Source organism: Myodes glareolus, chromosome 3, assembly GCF_982192425.1.
Source record: "Myodes glareolus chromosome 3, mMyoGla1.1, whole genome shotgun sequence".
NCBI lineage: Eukaryota > Metazoa > Chordata > Mammalia > Rodentia > Cricetidae > Myodes > Myodes glareolus.
The window spans coordinates 107,404,270-107,423,862 of NC_142028.1; the positions used below are offsets into that span (position 1 = coordinate 107,404,270).

The 19,593-nt window shown below is 38.1% G+C and overlaps 1 protein-coding gene across 3 annotated transcripts in view; it reads right to left on the minus strand.

The window, feature by feature from the left end:
- The window catches only part of Ccdc171 (coiled-coil domain containing 171), a 378,010-nt gene that overhangs the window by 68,526 nt on the left and 289,891 nt on the right, over positions 1 to 19,593 (minus strand). For all 3 annotated transcript variants that reach the window (XM_087904896.1, XM_087904894.1, XM_087904895.1), the window contains one exon: positions 15,701 to 15,832. In XM_087904896.1, the coding sequence (XP_087761022.1) occupies positions 15,701 to 15,832 (132 nt within the window). The remainder of the gene's footprint in view (positions 1 to 15,700; positions 15,833 to 19,593) is intronic.

Sequence of the window (19,593 nt, forward strand, 5' to 3'; positions counted from 1 at the left end):
TCACCATTTTTAAGCAACTGCCACACTTTAACAGTATCAGGCATTTTATAAAGGAGATTATTAAAGTTGTTTGGGATTTCACTGACATGTGGATAAGGCACACTGTGTAAAGTATGTAAGAGAGCCTGGTGGTGGTGATGCACACCTTTAATCCCAGCACTCAGGAGGCAGAGTCAGGTGAACCTCTGTGAGTAGGAGGCCAGCCTGATCTACAAGAGCTAGCTCCAGGACAGGCTCCAAAGCTACAGAGAAACCCTGTCTCAAAAAAAAAAAAGTATATAAGAGAAGTTTTATTCCATTGTAATGGTGTGATCTGGAATTCAGGTAGTTAAACCTGTTCCAATGTCAAAATCATAACACATAGTGATGATAAAGAGAAATGCCACACAAGCTTTTGACAACTAAAAGTGTGCTCCTTGGAGATCATATACTTTGTTCCTCGACTCCTAATAAGTAACAGACACCTGGGTGGGGTGATTTACATGAATCCCAAACAAGGACACTCCCTGATTACACCAAGTAAAGCACACACAAACCTGAACACAGCCTGTTTTCTGTGGCAGCATGGGTAATCTCTATCTGTACACAATCTTCCAGTACCCATTATGTTCTAGGTGCTAAAAATAAAGTGCGTTAGTCAGCTAAAGCCTTGCTAACCTGGCACCCTTGTGAGACAGACAATAACAGAGTATTGCTCTGTAGGAAAGTAAATCAGGGAGGGTGAGAGCAACAGGGTGTAAGAGGAGAGGGGAGGCTGTTCCCTCAGTCATGAGAGAAGGTTTCTTGAGTTAATCGTGAAGCAAGATGTTAATGGAACAATGGAGACTCGTGAAGATTTGGGGTAAAGATTGACATATAAAATAAAGAGGCCAGCAAACATAGATACTTCTCCTTTAGAGAAAGTGGGGAGACTGAGCCGAGAAGTAAATGAAACTTACAATGCTTGCGAAGTTCCTGAAAGTTAAAGGGTTGATAGGCCCTTCTTCAAGGTTATTTAGGCACTGACGGCTGCTGGGGGTGAAGGACTCTCCAAACAATCACGTTGCCTTCAAGGATACAGCTTTTGTGATTTGCCATTCATGTTGGGGTGGGCTTTTCACTGATGCAGCTACCTTTGAGTCATTCAAGGTCTGAAAGAAACCCCTTACCTAGACTCCTTTAAACATCAAAATTCTTTCTTTTAGCTATTTAGAAATAAACACATGACCATTTTGGTATGAGGATATATTGGTTCTAAGGTATTTCTGATCCCCAACTAAAGCAACACATTTGCTTTCTGTACACTGTGAAAGAAAAACCCACTAAAACTGATGTAAAAATTCCATGTAAGCTCATGATGCATGGGATGGAAAAGCTTAAATTATCAACAAAACCACTGTAGTTCAGTGGAGGTTGAAGCAATAATGTGTGTCGCCAGGTGGAGTCTGTTTTGGAATCCAAGATCCCTTCCTACGATTCTTCATCCAAAGTCCTTACAGCCAGTGCACTCCATCATTCAAGACATCTCAGAGTTTGGGAACATGAAGACACACCACATAGTAAACAAGGCCATCAGCAAGAGATAGGGCGCATTCTCAATAAAATCTCGGGCACCTGGCCAGCACTAGCTTTAGAGTAAAATCTGAAAAGGATTAATTCAAGGATCTTTATCATCACATTTTATGCAGTGTAATTATTCAGATATTTTGCCTATATAGTTTTGAGAATGTCTGACATTTATAATTTTTAATGTGAGGTTGTAGGCCTGAGTAATGAAAATAAGTCTTATCTTAAAACAAAATATATCGTTTGGACTTGATATACATAATCATCTTACAGGAATATGTTTCAGTGGAGTAAATGCAAATTCACATATTAAGCAAAATTGCAATAAATCATTTCATAATTCATGATTAAATATACGGTATAATATTTATATAGTTTTAAATGTGCTTGCTATACATCAACAAATATGGTCTTACCATCAAGTTCCAGACTGTAACCAATAATACTGTCAAAAGCTTATAATATGAGGTCTATGGGGCCCCATTGGCCAAAAACTCAAAAAGAGGTAACCCATTCCTGGTACAGAGGTTTTTTGGTAGTATGTGGCACATAATTGGGGAATTGTCCCCTCCTCTTTAAAGGGTAAGTCCACTGAAACTGCACACACACATACACAAGTGCACACATGTGCGCACACACACACATACACACAACTTCTACAGCAGTTTTTATGAGGCTTGTTCAAAAGGCCTACAGTGTTACTTATCTCTTCCCATACATTCTCCTCTACTTATAAGTGAGTCTCAGAACATGGATAAATCTAGCTTGTACTAAACTGGAAGTTTCATCCATATTGTCTAGCTTTTATTGTCTAGAAGGTTCTATGAACACTACCAGAGGAGAAAAGCAATCGTCAATCTCACCCAGCTTTGACTTCTGTTTGGTAAGATATAGCCACTAGTGCAATACTGGCATAAATGTTATGGGTGTGACCAATCACTTTTTTTTAATTTTATTTAAGGCTTGCAACCTGAGATGGAACCTAACACTGTCAATGTGCCCATGATCCTGTTTAAATAAGTCAAAGGCCCTAGGGAGAAAATTTACTACTGTTAATCTGCTAAATGAACATAGTAATGACTCCTAATGGCTTATGACTTACTGTTATATTCATAGATTAGTGGCACTCAATGCTCATCAGAGAAGCCTCTTCTTGTAATAGATGGTAATTAGCACAGAATCCTACATTAGTCAATATGCCAAGAAAAAAAGAAATATCAGAATACTCAGTCCTAAATAGATACCCCTCCCTTCAAGGCTTGGGGATCTAAGTGGAAAAAGGGACAGAAAGATTGTTACAAGCCAGAGGTAGTGGATGACTTCAAAGAAATAGTGCCTTCCAGGCACAACAGGGTAAATGCATTTATGAACACACAGTGGCTGTGACAGCATGCACAAGACCAAGCTCAAGCCAGACAAAAATCCCTGCACGGAGGGGAGGAGGGAAGCTGGGCATGAAGTCTCACCCCTAGATGAGAAACTTTCAGCATCTGATTGCTGATGAGATAAGGAAAATCAGTATTCTTCAACAGAGTGACCCCTGGTCTACCGACCACACTCCAGTGCGGACATAGGGCCCAGTAGCAGTTGGGCAACACAAACTGGACTTGGTGCGCTATGTTTTCTTTTTTTAACAAGAACTAAGAGTGACCAAGAAACATAGAATGAGAATGTGATGATGGGTGATAGGGAGGTGGGGGAGAATGTGGGAGGAGTTGGACAGGAAGGAATATGATCAAGATACACTGTATAGAGTAAGTGAAAGACATTTTCTAATGCTACTCAAAATAAATAGCAAATATATAAAGAAATGTGTCCAACTGCTAATTAATGTGCTAATACAACCAAATGAATTAAAGGAGTACTCCTTCAGAACAGCCTGGGGTACATGCCAGAAATCCCAGATTTGGGAGACTAAGACAGAATGATCACTAGTTAAGGAAGAGCCTGCTTCTTCCCACACAAGTGCCTTTCTTTCCCCAGTGACTGGAAGGGGCAAGTTCAAGTGAGTCCCCAAAAAGGCATGGGGTGCAGCAAGAAGCACATTCTACAAGTCTCCACAGCCACCTCATCTACCTCACTTCGGAGCAGAGCAGTGTGTCTTCCTGTCCTGTATTCCAGCTCAGACCCTGGGGGTGGGACGGAGGACAAGGAGAGGTGGGAAACAGGTCGAGGACATGAGTCATCTAAACTTCGGCCCAGACTTATTCATACCCAATTCCTGCTGTCTGAACCTAAGAGGATTCACTGTCTATTACTGTTTAGTTCTTCAAGTATGAGTGCTGTTATTTTTAAAGGAAGTTATTAAGAAAACAACTTATTAGAAATATTTCTATTTTTACTTTTAAATTAATTGAATTATGTGTGTGTGCCTGTGGATAATGCAAACACATGTGGAAGCCAGAGCTCAGCCTTGCGTCACTTCAAATGAACAGTTTTGAGGCAGGGTATTGACCTAGAGCTCAGAAACTGCTAGGCCCACTGCGCACACAGCCCCAGGGACCCTCTTCTCCACCAATGGGATTACAAGTGCATGCCGCCATGCCTGGCTTTTCCCATGAGCTTGGCTTGCATTTCACAACCCACCTCCCCAGTGTCTGGGGCCTGTTTCCTCATGACTGCAAGTCTGACTCTTATAAGATGAAATCTCAACTTTAGTTTAAACTTGCATTTCTCTGATTGCAAATGAACATTCGTGGTGTTTTTATTTCATCTTTTGGGCACTGTTCACTTCGTCAACCAACTTACTGAGTGGTTTCATTTTTTGTTATTTAGTTTCTGAGTGCTTAATGTAACTAAATGTAACTAGAAAATATTTTCTTCCATTATTCAGGGTGTCTTTTTATTCAATTAACTCTTTCTTTTGCTGTGTAGAAACTTTTTAAATTTCATGAGGTAACATTTGTCAGTTGTAGGCATTACTTCCTAGCAACCATAGTACTATGCAGAATATCCTATGTAGTAGGAGCTCACTTGTTCGTTCCCAGCATCTCAGACCCAAAATAATCACACAGAAACTATATTATTTAAAACACTGTTTGGTCAATGACTCTAGCACATTCCTAGCAAGCTCCTACATATTAATTTAACCCATTTCTATTATTTTATATTTTACCACAAGGTTTGTAGCCTACCAGCAAGGTTCCAGCTACCAGCTTGCATCTTTCTCCTCTGGCAGCTCCATGGCATCTCCTTGACTCTGCCACCTTCTTTCTCCCAGCATTCTGTTTAGTTTTCCCCACCTAGCTCTACTCTACCCTATCACAGGCCAAGGCAGATTCTTTATTCATTAAGCAATAAAAGCAACACACATACAGAAGGACTTCCCACGCCAGTCCTAATCAAGGATTTTCCCTAACAGTTCCAACTCTCACATCAAGATTGTTGATACATTTGGAGCTGATTTCTTGTATAGAGTACAGATACAGATGTACTGTCATTTATTTGCACATTTGCAGCCAGTTTTCCCAGAACTATTGATTGAAGAGGCTATCTTTTCTTCAATACATGGGTTGGGCACCTTGGTTAAAATTCAAGTGGCTATAGTTGTATGGGCTTATAGACAGTTCCTTTACTCAATTCAATGATCTACAAGACTATTTTTGTGCCAATACCCTGTTGTTTTTGCTCTTATGTCTTGTTCTGTAGTATAACTTGAAGTCAGATATCCAGCATAACTTTTTTGCTTAGGATTTATTTGGTTATCCAGGGTCTTTTGTGCTTCCATATGAATTTTAAAGACTATTTTTTCTATTTCTCTAAAGAAATAGCATTGACATTTGAAAGACTGATTATTATTATTATTAACTATATGTAGGTGTGTGTTTGTGTGCATGTGGGTTTGTGTACATGAAGATAGAGGTCTTAGATCCCCTGGAATTGGAATTACAGATGGTGATAAGCCACCCAACATGGGTACTAGGAACTGAACTCAGGTCCTTTGATCCAGAAGCAAGGGTTCTTAACCACTGATTAATCCCTCCAACATTTTTTTAACCTTTTTTTTTTCTTGACACAAGATCTCACTATGTACTTCCTCACTGGCTTGGAACTTACTATGTAAACCAGGCCATTCTTGAAATCACAGAGAGCCACCTACCTTTTCCTCCCAAACATGGGGATTATATGTGTGGCACCACACCCAGAAATGACATTGCAACTTTGATGGAGAGAGAATCTGCAGATTGCATTTGTAAGGCAAGCATTTGCACAGTGCTTCTAGTCCATGAACATGGAGGCCTTTCCATCTTCTGGTGTCTTCAGTTTCTTCAGAATTTTAAATCTTTCAGTATGAGATCTTTTCCCTGCCTTGGTTACATTCCAAGGAATTTTTGAGGCATTTTGAACAAGATTTTCTTCCATGATTTCTTCCTCAGTATGCACATTAGTGGTATTTGGAGAGGCTATTAGATTATTTTTTATGTTAACTATTGTGACACTTTGCTGAAATTGTTTCTCAGAAGTGTTTTCCGGTGAAGCCTTTTGGATCGCTTGTGATACTGAACAATATCATCTAAATATAAAGATACTTTGATTTCTTCCTTTCCTATCTGCATCCCTGTTTCCATCTCTATTCAGTCCTATGGATGTATCTAAGACTTCCAAATTCTATTGAGTATGAGTGTAAAAACTAGACATCTTTGTCTTGTTCCTAATTTAATGAAAATACTTTGGTGTTCCCCCCACCATTTTGCTTTATGTTGGTTCCTGGGCTATAGCATATTGTCTTTATTCTATTGAGATGTATTCCTTCTATTCCTAATCAGTTTTGACTTTTTAATAATAGTCATCTTGAAAATTGTAAGGAATGGGTCATTATAGTGTTGTCTTTATTAACCCCCTGATTAGTGACACTGAACAATTTTCATACATTTATTAGCCACAGTATGTGTTCTCTGGGAAAATGTCCATTCAGGTTTTTTGGACATTATTAAATTGGATCACCAGGTTTTGTGCTACACAGTTCTACGAGTTTCTTGTGTATTTTGAACATTAATATCTTATCATATATATGTTTGTAAATTTCTTTCCCGTTGCACACATTGCCTTTTCATTTTGGTGATAGATTTTTCTTTGCAGAACTTTTATAAAGATTTATTTATTTTATAATTCAGCATTTGTGTCATCTCAGGGTAACAAGAAAGACGAGACAAAGTTCTCTCTAGAAGAAGTCTAGCTAATAAATACAATAAATGTTAGAATTTCACTATCAGAATGTTACAACCTCTAGTGAAAGCTAGTTCTAAACAACTTTATGACCAATGGATTCTAAACACATTTAGGTGATATACCTAATAAAATGTTTTGTGATGGATCAATCAGGGCTACAATACCTAAACATAATGAAGAATCTTACCACTAAAAGAGAGACAAAATTTTTGAGACAGGGTCTCTTGTATCTCTAGCTGGCCTTGAACACAATAAGTAGCCAAAGATGACCTCAAACCACTAATTCTCCGTGTCCAACTCCTGGGTGCCTGTGTCACCCAACAGGATTTATATGGTACTAGATACAGAACTTGAAGCTTTGTACTTGCTAGGCAAGCAATATACCAACAGCTACCCAAAATACACCTGCTCTCATTGAAAATCATTTCAAGTATTCATCACAGCACAGAGACGGACACAAGAAGGCTGTAGAAGAAACAACAGTCTCAGGAATCAGCTTCATGTTAGTTATATAACAAGAATGTGCGGGGGTGGAGGGAAGAAATGAGAGTAGATATGATCAAAGAGAAAGTTTTTAAAAAGATTTATTCTATATATATATATATATAATATATAGATAGATAGATAGATAGATATAGATAGATGCATGTATGTATGCATGCATGCATGTGTGTGCACCAGGTGTGTGCCTGTGAAGGTCAGAAAAGGGATTCAGATCCCCTGTAACTGGAGTTACAGGCAGCTGTGAGTTGCCAGTAGGTGCTGGGAACTGAACTCAGGTCCTCTTCAAGAGCAATAAATGCTCTTAACTATTCCATCATCTCTCCAGCCCCTAGGAATCCTTTTTCTTTAATAAAGTCCCATGTATTTATTTTTACTGTTGTTGTCTATGATTTTGGTTCATTCTTAAAACCTAACTGCCTGAACTAATATCAAAGAGCTTTACTCCTTTTTTACTACAACTTTTCTTTTAGGAGTTTTAAATTTTAATCTATAAAAACATTTTGAGTTGGTTTTGCTTATGGCATAATATAAAGGTCCATTTTATTCTTTATTATTTTTACATGTGTACATTTGTGGGTGCTTAAGCATATAGAGGCTCAGGGATCCATTTGCTTCTGTCTTCCCAGTGCTATGAATACAAGTTGCTGGGTTGCCTTGCCCAGCCTACATGCCAGGGGGAGGAGCTTGGTCCTGTCCCAACTTGATGTGTTTATGCCCATGGCAGGTCTGACCCTTTCTGAATGGAAACAAAGAAGGAAAGGATGGGGAGGGGGTAGGTGGGAGCTAGGGTACAGGGAACAGGAGGAGAGGTGGGAGAGGAAACTGTGGTCAGTATGTAAAATAAACGAAATAATTAATTAATAAAAAAACAAGTATGTATATCTAAGCCCAACTGTTTTATGTGGGAAAGAAGATCAAACTTGGGGTTTTCTTATAAGCACTTTATCAACTGAGCTCTCAGCTCCAATTTTATTCTCTTGCAAGTATGAATTCAAAATAAATATTTAAGCTATGATTCTGGCAACTCCATGTTTAGCAAGTAAAGAGAAGATTTACCAATATGAGAAGACTCAGGACCACATAAGTTTTCCTCTTCAATTCAAATACATACATATATACAATAACATGTTAAAATATATTTAAGAGTGATAACCTACTTGAGAAAACATAAGGCATTTGTAGAATCACGAAAGAAATGACTTTTGTATGGAGTTTTAGACCGAATGATTTACTGCACCTCCCTTAATCCTTAAGTTGCATATTCATTGCTGTATTTTCCTCTAACTACTGTCACTTAAATTGTCATGGAGAATAGGGCAAATCAGGGTCAGTTTATATAAGCGCCATCAATCTGAAGAACTTCATCAGTCTTTATTTCAAGGCATTATGCAAAGAAAACTGACATTAAAAGAGCCTTAACTGACAGCAAATGAAATCAATCAGCAAATCACTAAGCCATAATAAACTCACTCAATTTGCAGATAACCCTTCCCGCTCAGGTCTTCACCTAGGCAGTCCATCAAGCAGGAAGATAACATGAATAGCAATTCTGGCTGTAGCACTTGAAAGTTCAAGTGCTCACAGGCTCCAGTCTCTTAATAATAAGCCACAAAAGGTGATAGCTAGCAAGGTTACGCTTGTGCTTAAAACTGGCTTCAAAAATGAGAAAAGAGAGAAAAGATCAAGTTTAGGATTTAGCTTTTTGCCTTTTTGCATTAATGACAATAATTGCAACACACATCACTTTTTTCTATTAGGGCCACCTACACTGAAAAATGTAACATAAAAAATCTGCACTCTTTGTTTTGCCACTTTTCTTTTTTGATAAGTGCCTATCAAATATTTTACACATAGACAAATATTGCCACCCTTCCACAGAGTTGGAATGTGAAGTCCAAACAAAAATGTAAATAATGCCCATCACAGTAACAAAAGGGGCTTAAAGGAAAATACAAAAAGTAATAATGGCTGAAAATCTCATAATTAAGACAGAAGTTATGGTGGGCATCCCCCACCTACACCTTGGCAATGACTTTAAACTACACTGGAATAAAATACTGCAGTTCTTAGCATTTTATTCTTCTGAAGGCAGATGTACACATCCTCCATCAAAAACTGATAAGAGTCAGATCACTAAAATAGTCTTCAGTGCACTTAGGTCACTATTCCTGACCCCAGACCTTCCCAGCCCACTCCAACAAAGCCTCTGCTCACACACCTTCACATGCACATTGTCCCATTGACCTTCCCACAGTCCTGTGAGCCAAAGCAAGACAGGCTCCATCGCCCTTCCAGAGGTGAGTGGAAGCTCGGGGATGCTGATGGCCGTCAGCCCTGGTGCTCCGATTCTCTACATGTTCTCTCTAATACCTTGATGCCTTCCTCCTTAGAAATGGAATAATTTTATCCTTTCCAAATGTCATCTGTTAAGAAGCTACCATCCTAATTATCATGACGTTTTAGCACATTTGGTGATAAACAGAAACCTGCAGCCTCACAGCTTCCAACTTCTGCAGAGTCTGGTTTGTTTGCTTGTATCTGGCAAGAGCATCTTAATCATGGCTAGATACCAATGTATCTTATACCTGACCCAGGAACATAAACCAAACATTAAGAAAATCCATTTCAAATGTGCCATATGTTCCTCACAGCCACCCCAAAATGCACCAGAATGGGACTCCATTTCACAGAGAAAATACTGATGTGCAGGAAGAGGGAAGTGCTAAGAGCTCTGGGAAATGGTGACTGTGGGACCAAAGCCCAGTTGCACTGCTGGCACCCAGAGAATGATAATCCATGTTTATTCTTTCCAAATAAAGGTAAAGCTGTGTCCCATGGGAAGGACAGTAGGTGTACAAAGTAATGAAAATCCCTGCTACCTGCAACCTGTGTTCAGAAGGAAGGCTGGAGTCAGCTCCACAGCAGAGGCACACAGCCTCTTCAAATGCCCTTTAATACCGACTCCACCAAGGCTTTACTTTTTTCCTAAGTATGTCTTCCTTAAAAAATAAAATTGAAAAATTAGAAAGATTACTTTGTAAATCATACCCATTTTAAAGTTAGTTTAGTGTTAGCTCAGTTCGCTGATGCCCCACTGTTCCCACGGATGATACAATTCAGTGTGCGCATGCACAGCAAGCATGGGCCCAGGAGTCTGCAAAACCGCCACAGAACCTTCTGCACTTCCGTTCTTTGCCCTCGTGTGTCACTTTTTTTCCTTTCAAAAGGAGAGATGAAAGGTCCCGATGGGGTGGGGGTGGTCAAACTTCTGACCCAAACAACAACACATACAGTGAGATGTGAAATATCGTATGCATTAAATATTTCTTAAAGCACAAACTTAGCAGCGTTGACCAGACAGTTTCTGGCTATCAGTGTCCAAGACTACATTTTCATCAATGGAGCTAAAGAAAAATACCTTATCATGACAAATCATTTGAAATAAAACAGAGAAACTAAAGGAGAAAGGGTAGCACGTTATCCTGTAAAACTGATACTCCCCACCTCAAAAAAAGGTAACCATGTATTACTGGGTTAAAGACAATACTTACAAAACAGTATGTATGGCCTAGTTATTATTTAAATATGGAAATACGTTATAAATAAATAATACTTGCTTATGAGCTTGTAGTTACGGCTAAAAATAACAAGAAAGATATGCAAAGGTTAGCTCTGGCTGTCTGGATGCCAACTTTTGGATGATCTTAATTTCCTTTAAGACTCATTGGGGGTATGATTTTTTGTCGATTATGGACAGATTTCATATCTTTTAAAAATATCCAATTTTTAATGTTAGCAAGTTTTCTGACAAGTTACATTTTTGAGACAAATGTCACCATATACCAAGGCATACGATACTGTCATAATAATACACTATATGTTATAAAACTAATGAGTCAGAGGAACAACATTTTTAATCAGATGTACTTTTATTTTAAAACCTAATGCTTGTTATATTTAACAAGATTTTCACTCCAAGTGGCTCATTTTCATGTTTAAAAAGATAATAATTCTCTGAAAATTCATGTATGCAGATGGGATGACATGAAGAGGAAAATATCAAGATAGTACAGTCTTCTAAATGAAATTGTCTAACATCTCTTAATTTCTAAGAATGCCAAAAATGGAGAAGTTTCTGGCAGAGCAATTAGAAGGCTGCAGCACTATGTGTTCCAAGAAAGCGTGTGGAAAAGTCTATTATAGACGATTGCTGCTGTTTTTATTCTCAGACGGTTTAGGTACGGATACTATTTATTTCACCCTTTTACAAATAAAGTTAAAATATTTCCTTCAGAAAATTATTTATAACTTATCAATAGCAATACAAAAATAGCTCAAAGAAATTGATAGATCTAATAACGACTATAAATGTAAAAATGATGGTACCCCAAAAGTCATGATTAGAGCATAGAACAAAAACAATGGGCAGGCTCACTGCATCCACAGGAAAGCCTGTGTTGTTTAAAACCTTTGTAAGTGGTTTCAGTGAAGACTCTCTAATGAAATACTCTTAAACACATATTTATAAAATATGCTACATTTCCAGAGGTATACTTTATTATGCACCAAGTCTTAAAACACTTTTACTCAAGAGATTGGAAGATTCTCAGCTAGAAGTAAGAAATGAGCACCAAGTCCCTCGGAAGCATGCACAGCTGCGACAAAAGCCTAGCGCTGGCTTTTGAAATCCCTTCACCCATGTGTACTGTGAGCCCCCTCTGCTCAGAGCTCTGAGGCTGCAGTCATGAACAAGGCTAAGTTCCCGACCTCTGGAAGCTTTCATGATTGTGGAGCTCTGACAAAATCTCGGTATTTACAATGTGTCTGTTACTACCCAGGAGTTGGAGTGAATGAGCACATTTAACCATCACATCAATGTTGAGCTGGAACTGCTACTCTTGTTTTTGGAGAAGAGGCTAAAACAGACAAGTCATATTTAGTTAATCCTCTTCTGGATTTCTATTTTATACCTGAAGGAAACTGTATTTTATAGAAAAACCCTAGTTTCATTCTTTTTCATCATAAAATACAAACACAATCCAGTGACCCATGCTTTGCAGAAAATAAAGGGCCACAATTAAGATCAGAATGCCCTGGCTACCCCAGTCATTCGATATCTGGTCTGTTAATATCTTACATCATCTCAGTGAATAGTTTAATCCTTTGTAAAACAGAACCGATTGCTTCTGGGCATCAGGCTAAGACAGAGAGCAGTAAAAGCAAAACCGAATCTGCAGACTTTGAGCGGGCCTGGCAGGTCTGCTGCACACAGTAAACACGTCACAAGTGGGTACTGCAGTGTCTACTGCCAAGCTGCTTCTTAGCACTGAATGGTAATGAATACAAATATTTATTGGTCGCTTGTCAATATTTGCTAGATATTAACAGCATTATATATATATATATATATATATATATATATATAACAGTATATATAACAGATCAAAATTACTTTAAAAAGATACTTTGGATGATAAGATAAAAATCAGGTACTATCTTTACATAGTATGAGCAGCATGGCTTTTATTACAAAGTCCTCTGTATTCACACTGGCCATTTTAGTTAAAGGTTTGGTTTGAGCAGTTTAATTTTTCTTGGCATTACAGTGACAGCTTGAAAGGCCATTAATTGGAATATTAAAACACAGTTTTAAACTTGCCATAGGCACTTAGACAAAAGGTTTCACTGAGCACATGACCTCCTGGAAAAGTAAACAGGAAGTTAAAGTGGGCTGTACTTGGTAAAGTACTTAGGCTTCTGAAGAAAGAATGAAGAAAAGGGGCCGAATTACCACCCTTGAAAGAGAACAGATAAACCCCTGGCAGCAGTGGAATGAGCCCTGTTGTTCCCTCACCCTCTCGGGGCTTCCTCCTGCCACTCTACATCCACTGCCTCACCCACTGCTACCACCGGCCTGTAAAATGGGTACAATTCACTTAAAAATAAGGGACATTGGGACAAAAGGCTAGCACTTCCACATTAGTACATCAAAAACATACCTATATTCTCACTTTTCCTAGCATTATTCACAAAGTAAAGATATGGAATCAACCCAAGGGTACATAACATATGAATGGATTAACAGTGTAGACATAAACATGTTGGAATATTATTAATCAATATAAAGTATTATTTTTGCAATAATAATACCCATAAGTAGAAAGGATTAATGTCCTGGTGACACAGATGAACTAGAAGGCCTTTACGGTCAGTGAAGCAAGCTGGGCACAGACACCCAAAGCTCCATGTTCTCATTCATGTGTGGACGTTAATGAGATGCTCTCAGGGGAACCCGAGAGGCTAGGAGGGCGGGTGCCAGAGCTCTGCGGCACAGTGCAGTGAGTGTAGTTTCAAGCCGTTTGCTACGTAGTTCCAAATTATAGAAGAAAGGATTCTAAAAGCTCCCAACACAAACAATAACGTCTGAAGTGAAGACAAGTCCCTAATTCCCTCTATTTGATTGGTATGTACTGCTACATATTGCATATATGCATGAAAATATTGTTCTCCATAAACATGCATAATTACTGTGTGCCAATTAAAAAGTTTTAAATACTGAATTCCTAAAAATATGTAGTTATAATGAACATACACATTATCCTGTAAAAAGTTGAAAAGTATATTTTTAATTTTATTTGGCTATTGAATGGAAAACTGTATCTGCAAATTTGCCTACAATATACAATAAACTATAACATACACAAATGTATAATTACTATCTTCTAAGTGGAAGGTTTACTATCATCACTTACACAGGCTGTTTAACCCCTCAGTGTGAGACTGGGCACTTCTGCTTCACAGTCACACACTTTGAGACTTAAATTTGTTCTGCCATCTACCAGACTTGGATCTGAGGAGAATTACCTGCTATGGCTGTTGTTTCCTACTTTTAAAATGAAGATACTGCCACTTGTCTGGCAGTCGCGTTAGAAAACTGAATGGGTTGACAAGGTCTGGACACGGAACTGAAACGGAAGCTGCCAGCAGCAGCAGCAGCATGAATTTTACTGTCTTCTCAACTTTCTAACTACCTGATATTAATAAACCACAATGTGTCCTGCGGATATCATAAGAAAACTTACCTGAGCGTTTGGTATGTGGTGACATGCACAACTGTTAGAAGAGTTAAACTATAAATCTCTTGCTTTTCTTTTTGGCTATTCCTATATATCAGAACCATAGAGAATTAATGCTTTTACCCCCAAAATAGCATTCCTAGAATAAGTTTCTTTTAAATCAATAAGATCTAGTTCAGGGGAAATCTTTATTTGTAAATTTTGACAAGAACTAAGCCTGTGAGAACAAATCAAGATAGCCAAATACAGAATTATTTTAATTTACTAAAAAAAAATCTCAGCTCATATTGTATTCAAGTCTATAATAAATTTGTAAATATTAATAATCAAATTTAAAGCACACATTTAACCTTGTCCTAAATAATGGTAAAGCCTAAAAAAGTAGAAATGTTTTATGCCTAGTTACAAAATTATATTTTTAGATAAAGAAGCAACGAACATTTTTGTTTGCAGAAGATGACCTGGACTCTAATAACCGGTTGGATGCAAAAGTTAACACAGACCATACAAACTAATATTTGTTCAAAATTAAAACTAAACTTCTAAATGCTAATAATGAGTTTAAAAAAGAAAACCATTTTGCTTTTAAATATATTGGGCAATCAAGAGAGCTGTTAATCTCTTTTGTAATATCAGGCTTATATAACTCACATAATACTGATAAATATTTCCAAATGAAGGCTTTAGGCTCTAAAGAAAAAATAGATCATGTGCTGAATTTTGTCTTTCCAACTTACAATGTAATATAAACCTTAAGGAATATGATCACCAAAAAATGCAATCATGCTAGAACAGGACAGCCACAACATTTGAAAATGAGTGATTCTGACAATAAGTTCCTGAATTAAGTTTAAAGTTACCCAAGGTTTCAAGAATTGATATTATGTGCTTTAATGAAATGGCCCAGTTTGCACACTGGTGCAATGCTCAATAAAGCTAAATATTAAAAGGTAAAAAACTCTTTAATGCAAAATATAGTCAGGCTCTAAGTTTTTCTGAAATTAAAAGGTAGATACATTTTAGAACTAGTATGGAATTTTTTCAGATATCTCTCCTGAAATTTTTTATGCAAAATAACTTATTTTAAAACAACAAAGGCAACAACTAGAGATCAGCTTGAAAAGACAGCAGCCTCATCTCTTACCATCTTCCACTGGTAGGGAAGTGGTCCTTTAATACTGCACTTAGACATAAACACATGCTTTCTTTGTGACATGCTTTTCTGCATTGTTTTAATGGGCCATTTATTGCTTTAAAGAAATATGTTTTATATTATATGATAGAAAACATTTATTTGCATCTCATCTAAATTATTCACAATAGTTTGAGGCTTTCATTCTCTTCCAATTTGTACAATTTATTTTTCTATACATTTCAGTAGCAAACAATGTTATTTAGACTCTAACCTGGCATGCTACAACCTCTGGCCCACCCTTGAGCCCCTCCATTGCAAAGGTCTCCAGGTGCAGTTTGGGTAGCTGCAGGGTGAAGTCATTCCTACTTGCTGCAGTCCGTGACAGCGAGATCTGATCTCTGACCTAAAGGGAAAAAAACAGCATCAATGGTAATTCCCCTTCAGACACATTAACTGGGATGAACTGGGTCCCCTTGAGCCCACTGAGTGGACTTGCATTGATCGCTGGACCTGAAATCCATGAATAAATTTAGGACTAATTGATTTTTCGTTGCAAATAAATCTCTAATTCAGAGTGCTGGGGGAGAATGTTAAGAAGAAAAAGCATCCTTCTGCTTGAAATGAAGAGGGAGAAGAGGCACAGGAGCCTTCTGATCAAGACGCTTTGAATTATTCTTTCACCATTCCACTCAGAAAGGGAGGGTAACAAAATCAAAAGCAAGCTGCAATCCCCTATTATCACTTTCTTAAAAGTGTGTTTAGCTGATATTAGATCATGTGTGTTATACACAATAGCTACTACGTACTAGGTTTTAAAAGAAAAACTTCACTATGCATACTCTGGGAAAAGAACAAATACACTCAACACAAAAGAATACTTAAAAATGCACAAGTAAGATAGTTGTTTAGTCCTCTCAGACTTATAAAATTGTAGGGCTTAATTAAACTTAAGTCTTAACAATAAACATATAGAAACTGGCTTGGTCACAAAACCTCTAAGTGAGATAACTGGAACCAAATCAGTAGCATTTGCACTGTAGTTTAAGGATTCAGGAAGGTAAGGACACAGGCAAGTCCAGATGGAGTTCTAATTCAGAGGCCCCGCAGGCAGTTGATATCACACTGCCACCTTCTGGACAAACCAGCACACACATAACTATACAAAGAAACCCCAGTATTTAGTCTTATGAATTCTACAGTCTAGTTTGCATTTCAGATAAAGTTCTCACTTTTTGTCAGTCAGCTGAGCAAGATGAGTTTTCATTACACAGACACATTTTCTACCTTTTTGTGTGCTTGGGTAGGTCTTTGAATGTTTTTTATTTGCTATCTTATATTTAACGAATACTATAAAACTACCTTATATGATTTGGGGAAATGGCTCAGTGGTTAAAGAGCTCCCCAGCACTCATGTAAGAACCAGGAATATGCTGGAGTTAGGGACAGGTGTGGCCCTGGGGTTCTCTGGTCACCCGGTTCAAACAATCCAGAGCTCCAGGGTCAGTGAGAGATTCTACCCCCAAAAATGGTAGCGGGGAGCGATAGAGGAAGACACATCAATCTCTGGCTTCCATACCTCTGTGCACACATGTGCTACTTCTGTACGCACATGTGCACACACAAACATCTCAAAGATCTCTCTCTCTCTCTCTCTCACACACACACACACACACATGCACATGCGCACGCACACACACACACACAATCTAACAGCCATATTACAGTTTTTTATGCAGAAAAACACAAGTATGGTGAGAAGTATAAAAAACTTATACTTATACTTAAGATTAACTGCCAAAATGAATACATTTATATATCTTATTTGAGCAACCTCAGCTATAACATTGTAGTTCATGCCTGAGGCAAGAGAATCACAAGTTCCGGGTCAACCTGGGCTACATATCAAGCTGAAGGTCAGCCTGGACTATACAAAGATAGCCTAATTCAATCAATCAATCAATCAATGAAATAAATAAACTCTCCATTTTTCTATTCTACTTGGGCAACTTGTAAAACTGTTAGAATTATTTATTACCATATAAATCGGTTAGATGAGAAATATAAATATCTCACAGGCTGTCATATTCTGTAGGTTTTTTCTTAAACCAGAAAACACCCATAAACAGACAAAGGCATTTTTAATTGCCCATGCTAATATATGGATAAAAATAAGAATCCTTGTTTCCCAAGCTAGTCCGGAGATTTTCTATCAGTAAGTGAATGTCCAAGGGTATGCTGCGAACACAGCAGGGTATGTCGCATAGAAGAGTGGCTATTCCATGCTCTCTGGAGTCTACTCCACAGTGTGTGATTTATCTCTAACAGCAGTCTTCTGTCCTGATGAAAATGCACTGAACTTACTTAGCAGGACAACATAAACTACATTTTACAAATAGAGCTGCTCCAGGTTGTAGTACGTTTCTTCAGTATGCACACTTTTTCCTCTTCCTTTTTTTGTCACCAGTGATCACTCAGATAAAAGAAAACATTAATGTGGATTAAGGTACTGAGAATTTATCAACATCAAACCACTAGTGTTTTGCCTTCTACCCTTCTGAACCATAGTCAATAGATCTAAATATTTTACTGCACCCTGGCCAATTCATTGTTTGATGTTTAAAAACTCACCCAGAATCAAAGAAAATTTATTAAATTTGAGCCCCCAAATGAGATACTATTAGCTTTGAAAGTCAAGTTTAACTGCGATATTGATGATTCTCTTTTTTCTGTGACAAAATTCACTAGGGAATTCCTAGATGTCAAAGTACAAAAGCAGATTGCTAATATGGGCAAAGAGGGGGAGCCATGCAATGCGGGTTCAACCCACTGCAGTGCAAATATGGGGTTATCTTTAACCCAAGTGGCATAGGACAGCAGCCTGCACCATGAAGGCTTGGCATGCAGCAAGCAGAGAACCATATCTTACATTTGCTAATAAAGCCTTCGGGCAGAAGCTGAGGCTCTTGGCATTTAACATGTGGATACTTTCAGTTCCCCAGTTTGGTCTTTCAGGACTAAGCTCCACCAATCCTGAGGGCCTACAAGCACTGTGCTATCATGCCTGGCCTATTTTCATGTGAAATACTCCTAATTAGGCAAAAAAAAAAAAAAAAAAAGACTGTTCAAAGTTGGCGGTGCTACTGGAGACCCAGGACAAATCACAGGTAGCACATCACAAGTACTGCACTAAAATTCTCAGAGATTTTTTCCTCCACTTTTAAATTATACAGAAACTTTGAAAGGTGTCTAAAAATGTTCTTCAAATAGCTGTAGGAAAAGTTTTTAGAAAAATCTTGAAAAAGGATTGTGTAGGATTTCTTTTATCTTAATGGATAAAGAGAGTAAAACCGTCAAGCTGAGAGGATATGGGTAACTGATACCAGGACAGAGGAGAGAACAGCAATGCTGAAAAGGAGGAGTGTAAAGGGCAGGAGGGAGAGAAGACACAGGGTGAGGAGAGGCTGGGAAGGAAAGTCAGAGGCTCTGCGAACTTCCAGAGACATGGGGAACTGACAGAACGGCAGAGAGGACTCTCAGGCCATGGCATCTGTGCCTGAGGGAACAAAAAGGCTCAACACCAAGTAACTAAGAGACATTTTTCAAAGGAGAGACCTTGGTATTTCCTAGAAACACTGCCCACTGAATGCAGAATTACTCTTTTCCAGAAAGAGAGTCTAAAGCAAACTCATAACTACTAAAAATTTATAAATAAAATTAGAAAAATACAACTATTATCTCTAAAAGGAGTTAATTTTTCTTTTTTTGGGAGAGGTGCTTTCTTTATTGCTTTTTTTCGAGACAGGGTTTCTCAGTGAAACAGCCCTGGCTATTCTGGAATTATCCCTGTAGAACAGGTTGGCCTCAAACTCATATCAACCTGCCTCTGCCTCCTGATTGCTAGGATTAAAGTCATGTGCCACCACCACCCGGTAGGAGTTCACTTTTTGAAGTTCCTATTTTAATATAATTGGGATTTAAAAATAAGTCACATGTTCATGGATTAAATTATAACTTCAAGTCAGGCAGTGATACCTTTAATCCCAGCACTTGGGAGGCAGAGACAGGAAAATTTCTGTGCATTCAAGGCCAGCGTAGACTACAGAGAGAGTTCCACGACAGCCAGGGCTACACAGAAAAAACCCTGTCTCAAAAAAACAGATGGAT